This window comes from Cupressus sempervirens, chromosome 3 (genome assembly GCF_028749045.1).
Source record: "Cupressus sempervirens isolate cs-2001-9-10 chromosome 3, ASM2874904v1, whole genome shotgun sequence".
NCBI classification, from domain to species: domain Eukaryota; kingdom Viridiplantae; phylum Streptophyta; class Pinopsida; order Cupressales; family Cupressaceae; genus Cupressus; species Cupressus sempervirens.
Genome location: NC_143120.1, coordinates 535,334,140 through 535,349,623, shown reverse-complemented (window position 1 = coordinate 535,349,623; position 15,484 = coordinate 535,334,140). Strand labels below are relative to the sequence as shown.

Here is a 15,484-nt window from a genome sequence, read left to right as displayed (position 1 = left end):
AGAGTTAAATATGTTTCTTATTTTAAACACATTTATTATCTTCTACTAATTTACAATTTTACTCAATTTTTTTCTATACCATTAATACTACCCCTCAAACTTATTACATATTTTGGTACTTTGATTTAAGTAATCAACAAAAAAAATTTAATTAAATATTTCAACTTATAATTGAATTGGTAGAAATAAGTAGTTCATTCATATAATATAATTTTTATAATTATTTATATATTTCTTATAATAATAAAATTATTAATATTTTTCAAATTTTCTTCAACTCTCTCTATTATTCTACCTTTGCTTTTCCTTATAATAACATATCATTATGTCTTTTAGCTCTCTCTTTGTATAACATTATATCCCATGGGCCATAGACATCCTTGATACCAACACTAGCTTAGTTGTATATATACAAAAAAATGTTATGAACATTTCCATTTTTTTGTCCTTATAATAACATATCATTCTCTTTTTTAGCTCTCTTCGTTTAACATTATATCCCATGGGCCATCCTCGATACCAACACTAGCTTAGTTGTATATATACAGAAAAATGTTGAGCCATAAATATTATATAATCATTTTATTACTACACTTGTTTTAAGATTGTCTATGCATTTTGATAACTATGTCAATATGTCGTTTAGGTCACTTTTAGGTCACTTACTGTTTTTACTGTCTTTTTCCCTTTGCTTATGAACATGAAAAAAATCATATAATCTGTATGGCACCCTTTCAAGTTATTGGTAAGTATGTCAATATGTCGTTTAGGTCACTTTTAGGTCACTTACTATGTCGTTTTAATCTGTATGGCACCCTTTCAAGTTATTGGTAAGTATGTCAATATGTCGTTTAGGTCACTTTTAGGTCACTTACTAGGTCAATATGTCTATGCATTTTGATAACTATGTCAATATGTCGTTTAGGTCACTTTTAGGTCACTTACTGTTTTTACTGTCTTTTTCCCTTTGCTTACAAACATGAAAAAAATCATATAATCTATATGGCACCCTTTCAAGTTATTGGTAAGTTGTTTTAAGATTGTCTATGCATTTTGATAACTATGTCAATATGTCGTTTAGGTCACTTACTGTTTTTACTGTCTTTTTCCCTTTGCTTACGAACATGAAAAAAATCATATAATCTGTATGGCACCCTTTCAAGTTATTACTACACTTGTTTTAAGATTGTCTATGCATTTTGATAACTATGTCAATATGTCGTTTAGGTCACTTTTAGGTCACTTACTGTTTTTACTGTCTTTTTCCCTTTGCTTATGAACATGAAAAAAATCATATAATCTGTATGGCACCCCTTCAAGTTATTGGTAAGTATTAATCTACATCTATTAAACAAATGGCCTTATTTACTTTATTTGCAATTAAATATCTTGTATGTCTGCAAATTGTTTGGCCTTTCTTATTCTTAAAAGAGTTCTTTATCTGGGCCATGCAGTGATGATTGGAAAGAACCATCATAAACCCTGAGATATATTTTATTATTGACTTCCAAAAACTCAAATCGACTAAGCACATTAGTTTTCAGACTTATGGCCATATGAATCCAATGATGTATAGAGGTCCCGATTCAAGTCCTGTAAACTGTAACGTAATTATACAAGTATACCGAGGGCCTTGCGAAGGAGACAGGCCCATAAAAAATGTAGAAAGACACATCATTGTCTATGATTCAAATGATGGAACATTGACAAGACCAGAGCTGTTTCGCATCTCGTAGAGGGGAGGCAGAGGAACCTATCTTGACAATAAGAGCTGTTTAGCATGGATCCATAAAATTTACCCTTGTATAAAGAAGCTTAGTTTTTTAACCATGGACAGTTGAATAACCTAGGTATCTTGGTAAAATAGCAGACAACAGAGTAAGTGTGTCAAGGTCATATGTTCGCCAAACACATTCCATGCATTGAACTTTCATGTCAACGGCTAGCCAACAGCTTAGAAAAACCCAGTTGTGACTGAGGTAGTTTCCTGCTCTTCTTTGGGCCTCACGGTGCCTAAGCCTTGCATTGCTCCTGAAAAACTGAATCTGTTGTCATTACTGAAAGGCCTTCCCATGTTTAATCTATTTGTACCTACCAAAGAGGAGGCATAATTCTGCGAGGTCCCACCGCAGTTTTGAGTGCCATTCTCTCCAGTGATACCCTGTGAAGCCCAACTTACAGCCTGCTGTTGCTGTTGCTGTTGCTGTTGCTGTTCCAGTAATGACATATTAGACGGCTTGGAAAGGTTGCTGCTAGTATTGGCACTACTTCCAGCACGAAGTTGCACTCCAGAGCCTGCTACGTCGTGGCTGCTACTCTTCGCCGCTGGAACATCATGATTATGCTTTCCCTCATAGGTTGTAATGACGGCTTTAATATCAGTGGATGCCCTCTCAACATGCTTGCGTACATTGCATCCCACATTGGTGCACTTGTAGTAACTCCTGAATGATTAAAAAACAACCATTAAACAATTAAACCAAACAAAAAAATAGAAAAAAATAATCAAATTCTACAAATCTACTGAAGAAGAAAAACCTAAATGTCATGAATTCATAAACCATGCAAACATCTTGAATGCAATTTTATAAGTATTTTTTGATTGCTACTGAAAACTGTGGGACCTTGCAGAGATTTATCATTTATGATGCTGAGGCATTCTCTAAAAATGCAAGCAAAGGCCCAGCTAATAAAAACTGCAAAAAATTGATCACTGGTTGGAGAAGAGATAAAAACCTAGGATGAGGATTTCCTTTCACCACTTTCTGTCCATATTTACGCCAACGATAACCATCATCCAGGATGTCTACATCACTTGTCGTCTGCACAACAATGCGAGGCTCTCTAATCGTCCTAGATGAAGCAATTATTTCCTTTATCTTCTTATCTTTCTTCCTGCTCGCGTCAATCGGAAATCATTACAAGCCAAGTAGAGACAACCAAACACTCAGACCAGAAGAAAATAAAATCTACCTATAAAGCTCATTACCTTCTTTTAGCATCTGATTCATCATTGTCATCTGCATCATCTGCCCTGCTGCCATCTTCATCATCTTCACCATCGTCACTTGAACCAGATGATTGCTCAGGACTCCCTTGCCCAGTATTCCGCCCCATCAATGACATTGATGAATCTGCAATATTAGCATCTCCGGAATAAATTTGGATCGATCCATCAGCTTTACCATCTATACGTTCATTGATGTCATCAGACTGTAAATGCTGAGCAGCTGCAGCCATACGTCTACTAGGTTGGGGTTTGGGATGATTGTGTTCCCCTTTGTAAACAATTTCAGTTACCTGACCATCATGGGAACGTTCAACCTTCTTCTTCACAGGGCATTTGGGATGGGTACATTTATAATAACTACGAGGATATTCACTGCCCTTAACCTGCTTTTGCCCATACTTGCGCCAATTATATCCATCATCAGAAGGGCGCTCAACGGCAATCGGAGGTGAAGACCTATAATTGGGTTCAGTATCTTGAGAACCAAGTTCAGTGGATGCATTTATTTTCTTCATTTCTGGTTGTGCCTGTGTCTTATGTTGATATGAACCTCCGTACGTAATATCAGACCCCATTGAATACTCTAGCTGATGTGGCATCGTTGCTGTGATTGTGGAAGTCATCAAAGGAGGAAAAGGTGACGCTTGAACTTGCATTGGTTGATGATTCTGAGCCTGTGCTTGCGCCTGAATTCGTGCTAGGACTTGCTGGTGTGATATACCAAATTGTCCCTGATCAGGATGGAAGTAAATTAGCCACAAATATATTAGGAAAGTGTATTAAAGTTTTGAAACATGAAACCTCCAAGAGAACAATCACCAAATGGAAAGTTTTTCAATCCCTAAAAAAATTATTGATTCATGATCCATACAATAGATTACAAAACAGAATAAGATCACAAAATCAAAGCACTTACAGAACAGCTCTACAGAAGATAGTATTTTCTGTTACACCATGATTGTCATCCATTACAGACAACAGTCATGAATTGCCATGCATGGATATGTGTTTCCCATATAATATAATCTATGAATCCACTACAACTGATGAAATCTAAATTATAAATGATCATTAATAAAGGATTAGAGGATGTAAAGCTCCATAAGAAAAGGTCGTAGTGACATACAAAGCTTCCCTCATGATGTTACATAGTCATCAGCAATAGTAATCACAGATTTTCTTCTATATTTATTATTTACAATCTGCTAAACCATAGCACAACTATAGTAAACAGCTCTCATCTCTTACTGACCTTTCTGTCTTCTGCAGGTTTATTAAAATTAGAGCTTTCCCTTAGCTTATCGTGATTATAACTTAAAGTGTGTGCATGCAAGCAACCAATAAACTGGTTCAGAAAGGACAGCTTCTTGGTGCAAAATTCTACCATTAAATTTTTCAAAGTCTCGTGAATTTTTTGTATCCATTTTCCTCTCATGTAGCTTCTATCTACATAAAACACTTTTATAAAATAGCACTTGTTCACTGAGAAGATAGTCAAAGTGAAATACTTTTGCTCAAAGTAAGAATGAATTTGAGGTGGAGATGCATTTAGTCTATTTTGTTTATGGTAATAATTACAAAGGAGAACATACCCTTTTCAGATAGTCATCTTTGACCCTAGGCTTGGATAGGATCAATAATGTAGACAGCTTGGATGGATGAATCTTCAACAGACAAGAAACAAGAAGAAAAAGTCCATTAAAAAGATGTCAACAGATGACCACACAGGTGGAAGAGTCAGCATGTAATTCACAAAAGTTGCAAAACAAGGATTGTGAAAAGAAATCAGCAAATCTGCTATAGAGAATGAGGCCAAGATCATAGATCAATGTCATGAAAAGGACCTGACGCAGTGCAAGGCCAAGTGAACCCCCAATGGAGGTTACCAAGCATCCAACGTACTACCACACAATGGAAACACAACACACAACACAGGATCTGATAGAAAATCCAACTCTTTATTCACCAAATAATTGACTACATGCAATGTGTCGGGTTGTAAGGCCTTCCCGGTTATGGCCAAATACAAAGCAATTACAGTAATAGTTCTACAAGATCCAGATAACGCCTAGCTAGCCCAGATCTATAACAACACAACAATCTGGTAGAAAGCCCAAGCAAGATCTAAACTTGTTCTCGCAAGCCAACAAGCAACCTTCTCGTTTCTTAAGCCCAAGCTGAGCTACTAGCTCTACTCCAATTCACAACTCTAGATTCCTTCCTTGAATCTCTGCTACTCCCACCCACTACCTACAACACTACCCAAACCCCTCTTTTATACTTGCACGGCCACAAGTCGACCTCTTACAAATAGAAAGGCTTAGTTGGCTCAAAACAATCACTAAATGTACCTAAGAGAAAGAGCCAAGACCCAAATAGGTCCTCACACATCCCACATTCGATCCATGTCATGCTCACACATTGTGCATATTAAAGGCACCAAGTTGGCCGAACAAATCTCCAAGAACACCCAATCGGTGCACCAAACAACCAAGCATCAGCAGCAACCATCGAGCACACCAAGTATCACCGAGCATACCGAGTAAGCACATCCACCAAGCTCCCATTCACCGAGCACTGGTTCCACCAAGCAGATAATCAACCAAGCAACATAAGCATTATCGAGTTCCGTAGGTGAAACTAAAACCAAGAACTACCGCTATAGTGATTGAGCACCATCTCCTTTCAACCGAGTCCACCTACTCCAAGGTCAAAAGCCACTCCAACATAAATGATTGCCAACTACCCCAAGATGCTCCTGCATCAAGACCAACATTATGTCACAAGTTTCCCCCTATAATAAAAAGGCATGGAAATGTCCACAAGAAATAACAATTGTTATGAAATCTTTTTAAACAGTTTAAATGAAAAAAAATTTCCAGTTGTTGTCTCAACTTTACTTGATTTCTCTAGACTTGATGGAATGGATCAAATTGTTCCATCCAAATTCATTATTACTAGTTATTTATTGGAATTATTGGTTGAAACTGACCTTAACTAAAAATTTCAAGGTTGCACAGGGACGGGGGTACTTGGGTACTTAGGGTACCCATATGGGTATGGCTATTTTTCAAAACAGGGGATGGGGGTACTTGGGTATGTGAAACATTTTTTAATTATAATTTAATATTTATAGAAAATCTGAAATTATGAGTCATGACAATGGTTTTTCAAAACAAGAACAGTGATAAAGTTTGCAAATGTAATGCATTGTTTTCAGTTTTGGATTTGCTATATGTTTGTAATGATAATTTATGACAAATGTTTAGAATCTAGATGCATAACAGAGAAGGCAAACTTTAAACATGAACTAAAAAATCATAAATCATATGACAATGAACTAAAAAATCATAAATCATATGACAATGACATATCGCAAATGCTAAACTTCTGGCTTCAAAGTTTCAAACTGACTACATATTAAATTAAGCTTGATAAACAAGAAGCTGATCTACAAACAAAAAAGTGAAAAAATAAATAAATCGGAAATCTTAATCAAGGTCCTTAGCTATGATGCTCTCCACTAAGTACCCAGTACTTGGGTACGTGGGTACGCGTACTAGGGGTGTGGGTACATGCACCCATGCAACCTAGACCAAAATGCATGAAGCATTTATACATCCCTAATGATCCATTCCAGATCATAACTCTCTAATGAGATGGTATTTGGTTCACCAAACCTCTACTGTGAATGCAATTGAAGGAATGTCTCACTTACATATTCTATATAATATGAAGTTTCCTTTCTTGAATGAGAATTCCAATCCTTTGCCGTCTCCAAACTAGTAGACTGAGCTCAAATAGATCAAATTAATTGATTTAGATTTTTTTCCCCTTAAAAATATCATTTCTTTATGTAAATCTAGGGCCTCTCTCTCAATGGAAAGGCTCTTGTACTCCTTAATATCTTTTTCATTTTTCCATGCTGATTGCTCAAATTTCTAATAAATACTATCATCATCAGAAAATTCACCAACTAGGAGCCAGCAAGGAAAGCCCTAGAGTAGTGGATTACAAATCTTGGAAAAATGAATTCAGGAACAAGATAATTTTTACATGCATTCTCCACTGTTTCATGTTCCATTGAAGAAGCAAAGAAAAATGCAACAAATGGAAGCCCCTAGTTAATGGATGGAGTAAGACTTTTCTTTCAAGTCTGACAACCCAATTTTTGACTTTAGTCAAGGAGGTCTCAATGCAGTTACTACTTTATAATCTTCTAGAGGAATATCCACAGGTACTTGTATGAGAAATCACTGTCGGATCCTTCAGAAAGTTCATTTCTATGGATGACAATATCCTAAATTCCTATTCCAGGGTGTATGCTCACAGGTGTCAAATGGACACTTCAAAACCTTTTCCAACTTCAATCCTCCTAAATTTTGAGGAAAGCCAATGCAAGTGATTAAAAGGTTTAAGATATTTTTGTTGAACTTGTCCAACATTGTCAAACCTGACTTTGTTTCAAAGATGAAGAAACTGTTGAGCACATGTTAGCAAATTGTCCCAACACTGAAAAATGCTCATCATGGCTATGAGCTCACCTAAACTGGTCTGGAGCTCTGCAAGGGACTTTGCAGCAACCTTTTATAAGCTGGCCATTATTGAACAAAAGGCTCTTTTTTCTTGCCTATGGGTGACATGCCCATTTTTTCTTACTTGCCACCAATGGAAAGAAAGAAATGAAAGAGAATTTCAGGAGAAAATCCTTTAAATTTATATGGTGCCCTCTAGATTAGAAGTGTTAATTATAGAGATGATGATGGCAAGAGTTAAAGCAAAACCTCCAAGTTATATACTCAAAGGGGAAGGGGGACATTCCCTGAGTATTGACTTGGAAAACTTTTAGTCTTATTTAACTTGTCAACACACCTTAAAGATAGTTGCAAGATTGAAATGGTGACAAAAGATATCAAATATCTCATTTGGATGACTGGTTTGCTGTGGTCAAACAAGGGAGCTAGTGTGTCTAGCGTGCCACCAGTCAAAATTAATGATCTTGAATTGTATGTATTAATCTGTATACAATATTTTTAATTTAAATGAGAGTAAAATAGGCTTCAAAGGGCCCTGAAATCCTTTGCAACCAGCAAAGCATCAACAAAACATCAGCATACAAACTACAAGCTACATAGAGAACCAAAGCTGACACAAATGAAAACACCAGATCAAAGACCAGAGACCTAGAATATTTTCAAAAAAATTGCAGCTTCCAGAATCTGTTCTTAAAATGTATCATGCATGTCCACAGATTCCTGCAACTTTCTTTCTTTTTTCTTCATAGCTCGTTTTCATGATGCTCCTCATTCTATAGTATTACCCTTCAAAATGGGAACCTCCAATTTTTTATCAGTCCTTTTCAGATTCTTGGCAGGATCCTGATTCCCATCTCCTTAGTCTACTATGAATGGTGTGTTGCTGACTTCCATAGCCCTATTTAAGTAGCCTTGCATAGTCTCCATTTCCTTGTTTATCTAGCTCAACCAGTTATTGTGAATATCTTTGCCCTGTTTTAGCTCCTCAGCCAAGTAAATTGAGGGATGGCTTCCTAGTTATTTTTTAATACAATGTTTTGGCCCTGTTTGATAGTATTTCTCCTATCAAATTTAATAGCCTTTCATAGTCTTCATTTCCTTGTCCAGCTAGCTCAATCAGTTATTGTGAATATCTTGGCCCTGTTTTAGCTCCTCACCCAAGTAACTTGAGGGACGGCTTCCTAATTACTTTTAATACAATGTTTGATAGTGTTTCTCCTAAAATTTCAAGTTAAAAAATTCAGATCTAGGTACACTGTTAATGGTGGTATTGAAATTCACACACACAGAGTATTTGTATCTATGTATTGGATAAGGGTCATTAGCCCTCAGTTTCTATATTTGAAAAATAGTGTGCAAATATAAATTGAGAGTTGAAATGTGCATAAAGGGGCAGTAATGGTTAACACCTCACCAATGGAGTGCACAATTTTTCCTACTTTTTCATTGTTTTCTTTTATATGAAAGCTGCAGAGGACATTTTTTTATGTTTTAAAAATGTGATATGATTTCATTGATGAAATTTCAAGATAGAAATGTAGCAAAAATCATCTCTGATGTTATAATAGACCCACCACGGAAAGGGATGGATTCCATTCCCTGTACTCAAAGTTTCTTAGATCTGCAAACGGAATTTGCACAAGAGATAAGATTGGTTGAATTTTGCAGCCATTGGGGATGTACTTAAATAATAATATAGGAGCTTCCTTGTAAGGTTTATTTAATTTTCAATGTGATAGCCTCTTTAGTTTCATCTTTATGTGCACTTTGCAGTAACATGTGTGTCTCCTTACCAAATGTAGTTAAATATATACATATATAAAAAAAATAGATATTATTGAACCCCTTCTGGAATTTTTGATGTGATGTGTATACAATTTGAACACATTCTATGAACTACTTGCAAAGATTCACAACAACAATGAGTAACCTTTCAACCATTGTAATCTTATTTGCGATTCCTCGTGGTAACATAGAGAAAATCATCAACCTCATTGTTCTCTAAAACCACCTATTTTATTTATTGTGCATGCTGCAACTATTTCCCCTTGGTTAATAGGAACAAATTATTAAGTAATTCATAGTGATTTGTGTATTCTATTACTGATGTAGTCATTCATGGATTACAATTTATATAACAAAACTGGAGGTTGCAAATTAGGCCTCTATTTATTGGGATTCCCATCTCCCATCCTCTCTTCTTTATACATTATGGCAAGTACACAATGAGTTGTATGATAACAATATGCAATGTAATTTGCAGGGCCAGAATACTCCTTTATGGGTAGGAGCATAGAAGGTTGAATTCATTAAACAATCATTAGATTCATGTATTCCCTTTTATTAGTCACACAATATGGTAATGAGTAGCAGTTAGTATATGTGAAAACAGCCACCTAACCATTTTAAATTTGACTCAGAATTCCTTCCCTTGTTATACAATTATTCACTCATGGCTGATAGTACATATTGGGATAAGTAAACACAGATGTATATAGGCTAGCCTTGTGTAAGGTTGAAAATTCAATACCCTGCTATTTTGGAAACTATAAATTGTCCTAGTTTTGGTGTCCATTTACATAGCATGTTTGAAGGACTATTTTAGCCCATTTTCCTAGCTTAGGTCCAAATCCAGATGCCATTTATGGCTTGTGTTGTGTGTTTATTATGTTTTGTCAAATGTTACTATTTCATAATGATTCCACCCATTTCTTCTCAAACGTTAAGAGTAAGAAAGCAAACATCTAAGCATATGTTAAAGCATCACCTGCCTGCATGGTCATATGGACTCCATTTGATACCTAAGCTAGAGTTGTTTCTGATTCCTTCTATTTTCGACTGATGCGTGGTCGAAACCTGTAGACTCCAGCAGTTCACTTTGTGATTCCCTTTCCATGTTTGACAATCTTTGCACATGGCTTTGACTCTCTGAGACTTCACATCTTCCATGATGGGTTCACAATGCACATGCAACCTCCTTCCTGCAATTTTCCTATTTCTCTTTCACTATTTTATAAGATTCTATAATATTCGTTGATCTTGCAAACATCGTGAAGCTTTTTCCACTCTCTTGGGATATGATTTTCTATTCTTTTTCTCTTGCTTTGTTATTTATGTATTGTATTGTTTCCTTGGCATCTATGGATTTTCATTTCCTTTATCATTTTACAAATCTTCCAAATATAGGATTTAAAACTTGTAGAATAATTTATGTTGTTCTTAATCCTAGACACACATAGGCTAACAAAAAACATGTAAATCTGTTTTCGCTCATTCCATTGGCTACTCATGGAGGTCAAAAGACCAAACCAAGGTCCTCACAACTTTAACAGGCTCCTTTCCAGTCACAATCATTTTCTCTGTCCGGAAAAGGTAGCAATTTCATGAAAGTCTAATATTTCTGCTCTCTCCTTGTTATTTATTGTTTAAGATAGCTTTGACTGATTAGATCCATTCTAATTTTGTTTATTTCCACACAGTTTTTGTATTTTCTGTTGCGTGTTTCCATCTCCTTTTTGCGAAGTGTATGAACTCTACACACTAGAATTTTATTTTTTTGGGACAACAGTGCAGTATCCAAATGACAGCATGCAAGTAGCATCAAAGTTTACTGCTAACTTCATGAGTTTGGACCTCTTTAATGATAAGACTGTGCTCAGCCACACTTAGCTTGCATAACAATCCTTTCTTTGTGTGCTAACTATTTGTCCTCAAAAAAGCACTTGGCACTTATAAAATTGCTGAAATACTTCTCCAGTATCTGCATTTGGCTCATATAGGAACAGTTGTGCTCTCCTTGAGCCACACCTAGCTTGTACCACAATCCTTTCTTTCTGTGGTAACTAGTCGTCCTCAAAATAGCACTTTGGGCTCATAAAATTGCTGAAATACTTTCGCAATATCAGCATCTGGCTCATATAAGAACAGTCGAATTAAATACAATGCTTATATCGGCCACAACATATCAGCTACCTTGTTTGGTGCCCCTTTCTTGTGTTTTGATTCTTTATGCCTTGAGAATCACAATTACTTCTACCTTCAATTATCGTTCTTTCATGGTTAGTCTCATCCCAAATTAGTTGCCGGTATAAACCAATCTCATGTGCAGACTCTCTTTAATGACCGATCCCTTCTTTCATTGAGTATTTCTTGAAGTAGAAATGCTTGAAACATACAATTCTTGAAACATTTTGGAAATTATCCTCAAGTGTAAAGTCCCCTTCTTGTAATAGGATTTAAAAATAAATTAATAATAATTAAACTAAAATATAAAGATTTTAAAACTATAATGTAATTGAATTCTATGAATGGTCAAAAAGCATGAAATGAAGAGTAGTGACTCCCTAAAACATGAGATATATAAGGGAGTAGAGTCCATTTGAAAGGTGATATGAAGGAAGGAAGAAAGAATTGAGCATATGAAAAGAACTTGAAGAAGATAAGTGACTACTTCAAAGGGCAGAAATGATGGAGGTGAAAGCTTGTGATTTTTTCAAAGGACAATAATGATGAAGGGTTGTACCCTTTCGAAGGTGATAAATTGTAAAAGTTTATGACTGTTTTGAAGGGCAAAAAGGAAGGATTGTATTGTTTGCAGGTTGGAAGTTATTGAAGGATGTGACTCTGCTAAGGGCAGACATGATGAAGAGGTGGGACTTCCCCTTAAATTGGAAAATACAAAGCGGAGAAGGATTTGTTTGAGGACATTCAAGGTAGATCCATTTGGGAAATAGTTTATTATTCTCATAAGGCAGCAATGGAGGTTAATAACTCAATTCTTATGAAAGGTGGTGACCCTTTCTCCAATAAAGTATAGAGGAGAAATCATTCCAAGCAATCAAAGATCACTTATCAAACATCACTTGCCAATAGATCAAATCAAAAATCAGTCATCACTCATTACTCTATGAATTCAACATTCATTCAATCATCATTCACAAATATATCAAATAATCAAATCATAGGAAATCATTAAATCATCCATCAAACATCAATTGGGAATCAAGCAAACAAACCAGCAATCAATTCTCACATCATATATTAATCATTCAAATATCAACTATTCAAGTGCCAACCGTTCTGTCATCAAATCAGTCAAATATCAATTATTTAAGATATGATAATTCAAGATTAATTAAGCATCCCCTCATCAAATCCTTCAAGAAATGATGATAAAGAGAATCAAGCTATCAACTGTTTACCGTACAGGTAAAGAAAATGAGCACATACAGACAACAGAACACGAATAGCAGAATTATATTCACAATAGTAGATGAATGATTAATGCTTTACAATGATCCCCGACGGGATATAAATACTATTGCCGAACCTTCCCGAAGGAGTCCGTCGGCCACAATTATTCTATCCGCTACAAACTATATACTGACGACGTCGGCTACAGCATACAAAAACACCGCCGGACCGTCGGCTATAGAATACAGAAACACCGCCGGACCGTCGGCTACAAGGTACAGAAACACCACCGGACCGTCGGCTATAGAAACACCGCCGGACCGTCGGCTACAGAAAACACCGCCAGACCGTCGACTATGAAGTACAGAAACACCGCCGAACCATCGGCTACAGAGTACAGAAACATCGCCGGACCGTCAGCTACAGAGTACAAAAACACCGCCGGACCGTCGGCTACAAAGTACAGAAACACCGCCGGACCGTCGGCTACAAGATACAGAAACACCACCGGATCGTCCAATCGGCTAACACCATCCCCCCCAAAAAGAAAAGTCGTCTCTTGATGACTGATAAAATATTTGAGACAAATTAACAAACGAAATACATTAACAAAGAGACTACAACAAGAGAAATCTGCTTCTACCACATCACTTCCACATTCATCCTGTTACATCTGTAGCCTCTGCTAACACAATACTGTCTCCTCAAGCTGACCTTGATAGCCACCTGTGTTGCTTTCTCTGTTTTCAATTCTTCGGTACCCTGAGCCAAGTGTTGCTACACTACCTCCAACTGGACGATCAGCTCCTCCCGAGCTCTCTACGCATCCACCAAGACAGCCTCACAGCCAACACCTACTCCCACTGCCTCTGGTACACAAACAATCCATGCCTGCAACAACTTCAACTCTTTTGAACTGGTCAGACTCCCATGACTGATATCCGCCACGACTGGGGGTCCAGGGGGCAACGGCCCCGGCGGGGTCGAGGGGCAGCGCCCTCGCGGGGTCCTGGGGCAGTGTCCCGGGACGCAGTACAGGGCGGGGTCGAGGGGCAGCACCCCTCGCCGCCAAGACCAAATTAGCACTTTGAAACCAACACAAAAATGCACGGAACACACCATTTCTGTCATTATCTGCCGATTCTGCACTCTTTCTGGAAACCACGGATGTGTCCCCTTCCCTTTGGCATCATCTGTCACTCATTTTGAACAACTTGATTCTGTCGTCGTTTTTTTTTTTTTTTTTTACTGCTTCCTCTACAATCCACCACAAATCCCTCTGCACACAGAAATTCTTCTCCTTCTGCAAGAACAAGAACTCTTTTTTATGTCTCTGTTTCCCCACGGAAGTCTTTTCCCTTGCAGTGCGGAGGTGAAACTCTAACTGCCACCCGCGTCCTATCCACGGCCTTGTCCTCACCCGCGGCCTTCCTGTCGTCGCCCGCGGCCTTTCTGTTTCTACCCGCGGCTAACTGGGCGAGGAGAGGAGTTATAAAATGTTAAGCCCGCGGATAGTCCGGTCCCTTCCCCGCAAACCTTTCTGTCCGCGGCCCTATTTTATTTTTTTTTTTTTTTTTTTTTCAAAAGAAATCAACTAACAAAGGTACCTCCATTTTGCCTCCAAGGGTCGCCATTCTACAACGACGACGGAGTCAGCTGGCCATACTGTGATAGCGACGGAGTCTTCCTGGCACCATATATTTTGAATTTGGATCTGTTGCCTGCCGGAGGTATCTTCTGCCCGTCCAAAGTTGATAATCTGATCGCTCCATTGTCGCCGACCTTCCGAATCTGATATGGTCTAACCCATCTGCCCTTAAACTTTTCCACTTTGATTCATTCTGATCGTCGTACGCCTTACGTTTGTTTTGTGCCACCCCCGTCACCCATTGTGCCTGCGGTCGTCGCGCAACTGGATTATTTCCTTGCTGTCGGTGCCCTTCCACTAATTTTATGCTGTGGTGTAACCTTTTCTTTCTGTGCGGTCCATTCACCATGTACCGGAGAGTGGGATTTTTCGTTTTTCTGTGTTCAGACTGTATGTTCTTCCCCTCAGCTTCAGCCATGGCAGCTTTTCCTTCTTCCACTTCCTTGCATTCCTCCGGACATTTGTTTTCCTCCTTTTTCTCATCTTCGTCGACCCTTAGCATATTACAACTCGGAAAGAGTTCGTAGTCTTCTATCTGCCAGTGGTAAAGGCCATTCACTGAGTCCAGGTCGTCGTCATTCGATCCTCCGTCAAGTCTCAATACTCCTCCTTCATCCGGTTCCATTCTCCTCTTTCCTTCATCATCACTCTCGCCTTCACTGTCAGAATCTGACAATGCTGCCTCCTCGCCAACCATTTGTGTGTGCAGGTCAATTATGAAGCTTTTGCCTCTGCGCTCCATTGATAGGGTATTGTGTTTCCAATCATGTTTTACTTTTGCTTGCACCAACCAATCCCGTCCCAGAATAGCATCATAGTCTTTTCTTTTTAATGGAATGACCATAAAATCCAATAAAAATGGTTGCATACCAATTGTTACCGGTTGCGCTTTCAGAATTCCCAACGGTTTGATTCCATGTTGGTCTGCCGTGAGCAACTAAAATGCAGGTGGCCACAATGTCGGCTTTCCCAACTTCTTCCAAGTATCCTCCGGTAAGACATTCACGCTAGACCCTCCGTCAACAATTGTCTCTGTCAAAACATTTCCCAAAATCCCCATCTCGACGACTACCGGATGTCGTCCGGAGGTGAGTGCGA

General features: G+C 37.9%; 1 protein-coding gene across 1 annotated transcript in view; it reads right to left on the bottom strand.

Moving 5' to 3' along the window:
• Positions 1 to 1,473: 1,473 nt before the first annotated feature.
• LOC149567524 (putative WRKY transcription factor 4) overlaps positions 1,474 to 15,484 on the bottom strand; it is a 29,929-nt gene continuing 15,918 nt past the window's right edge. Inside the window, exons 2-4 of the mRNA XM_089820744.1 lie at positions 2,990 to 3,741; positions 2,737 to 2,895; positions 1,474 to 2,444 (exon numbers count right to left, since the gene is read on the bottom strand). Of these exons, the coding sequence (XP_089676870.1) occupies positions 1,955 to 2,444; positions 2,737 to 2,895; positions 2,990 to 3,741 (1,401 nt within the window). The 3' untranslated portion in view covers positions 1,474 to 1,954. The remainder of the gene's footprint in view (positions 2,445 to 2,736; positions 2,896 to 2,989; positions 3,742 to 15,484) is intronic.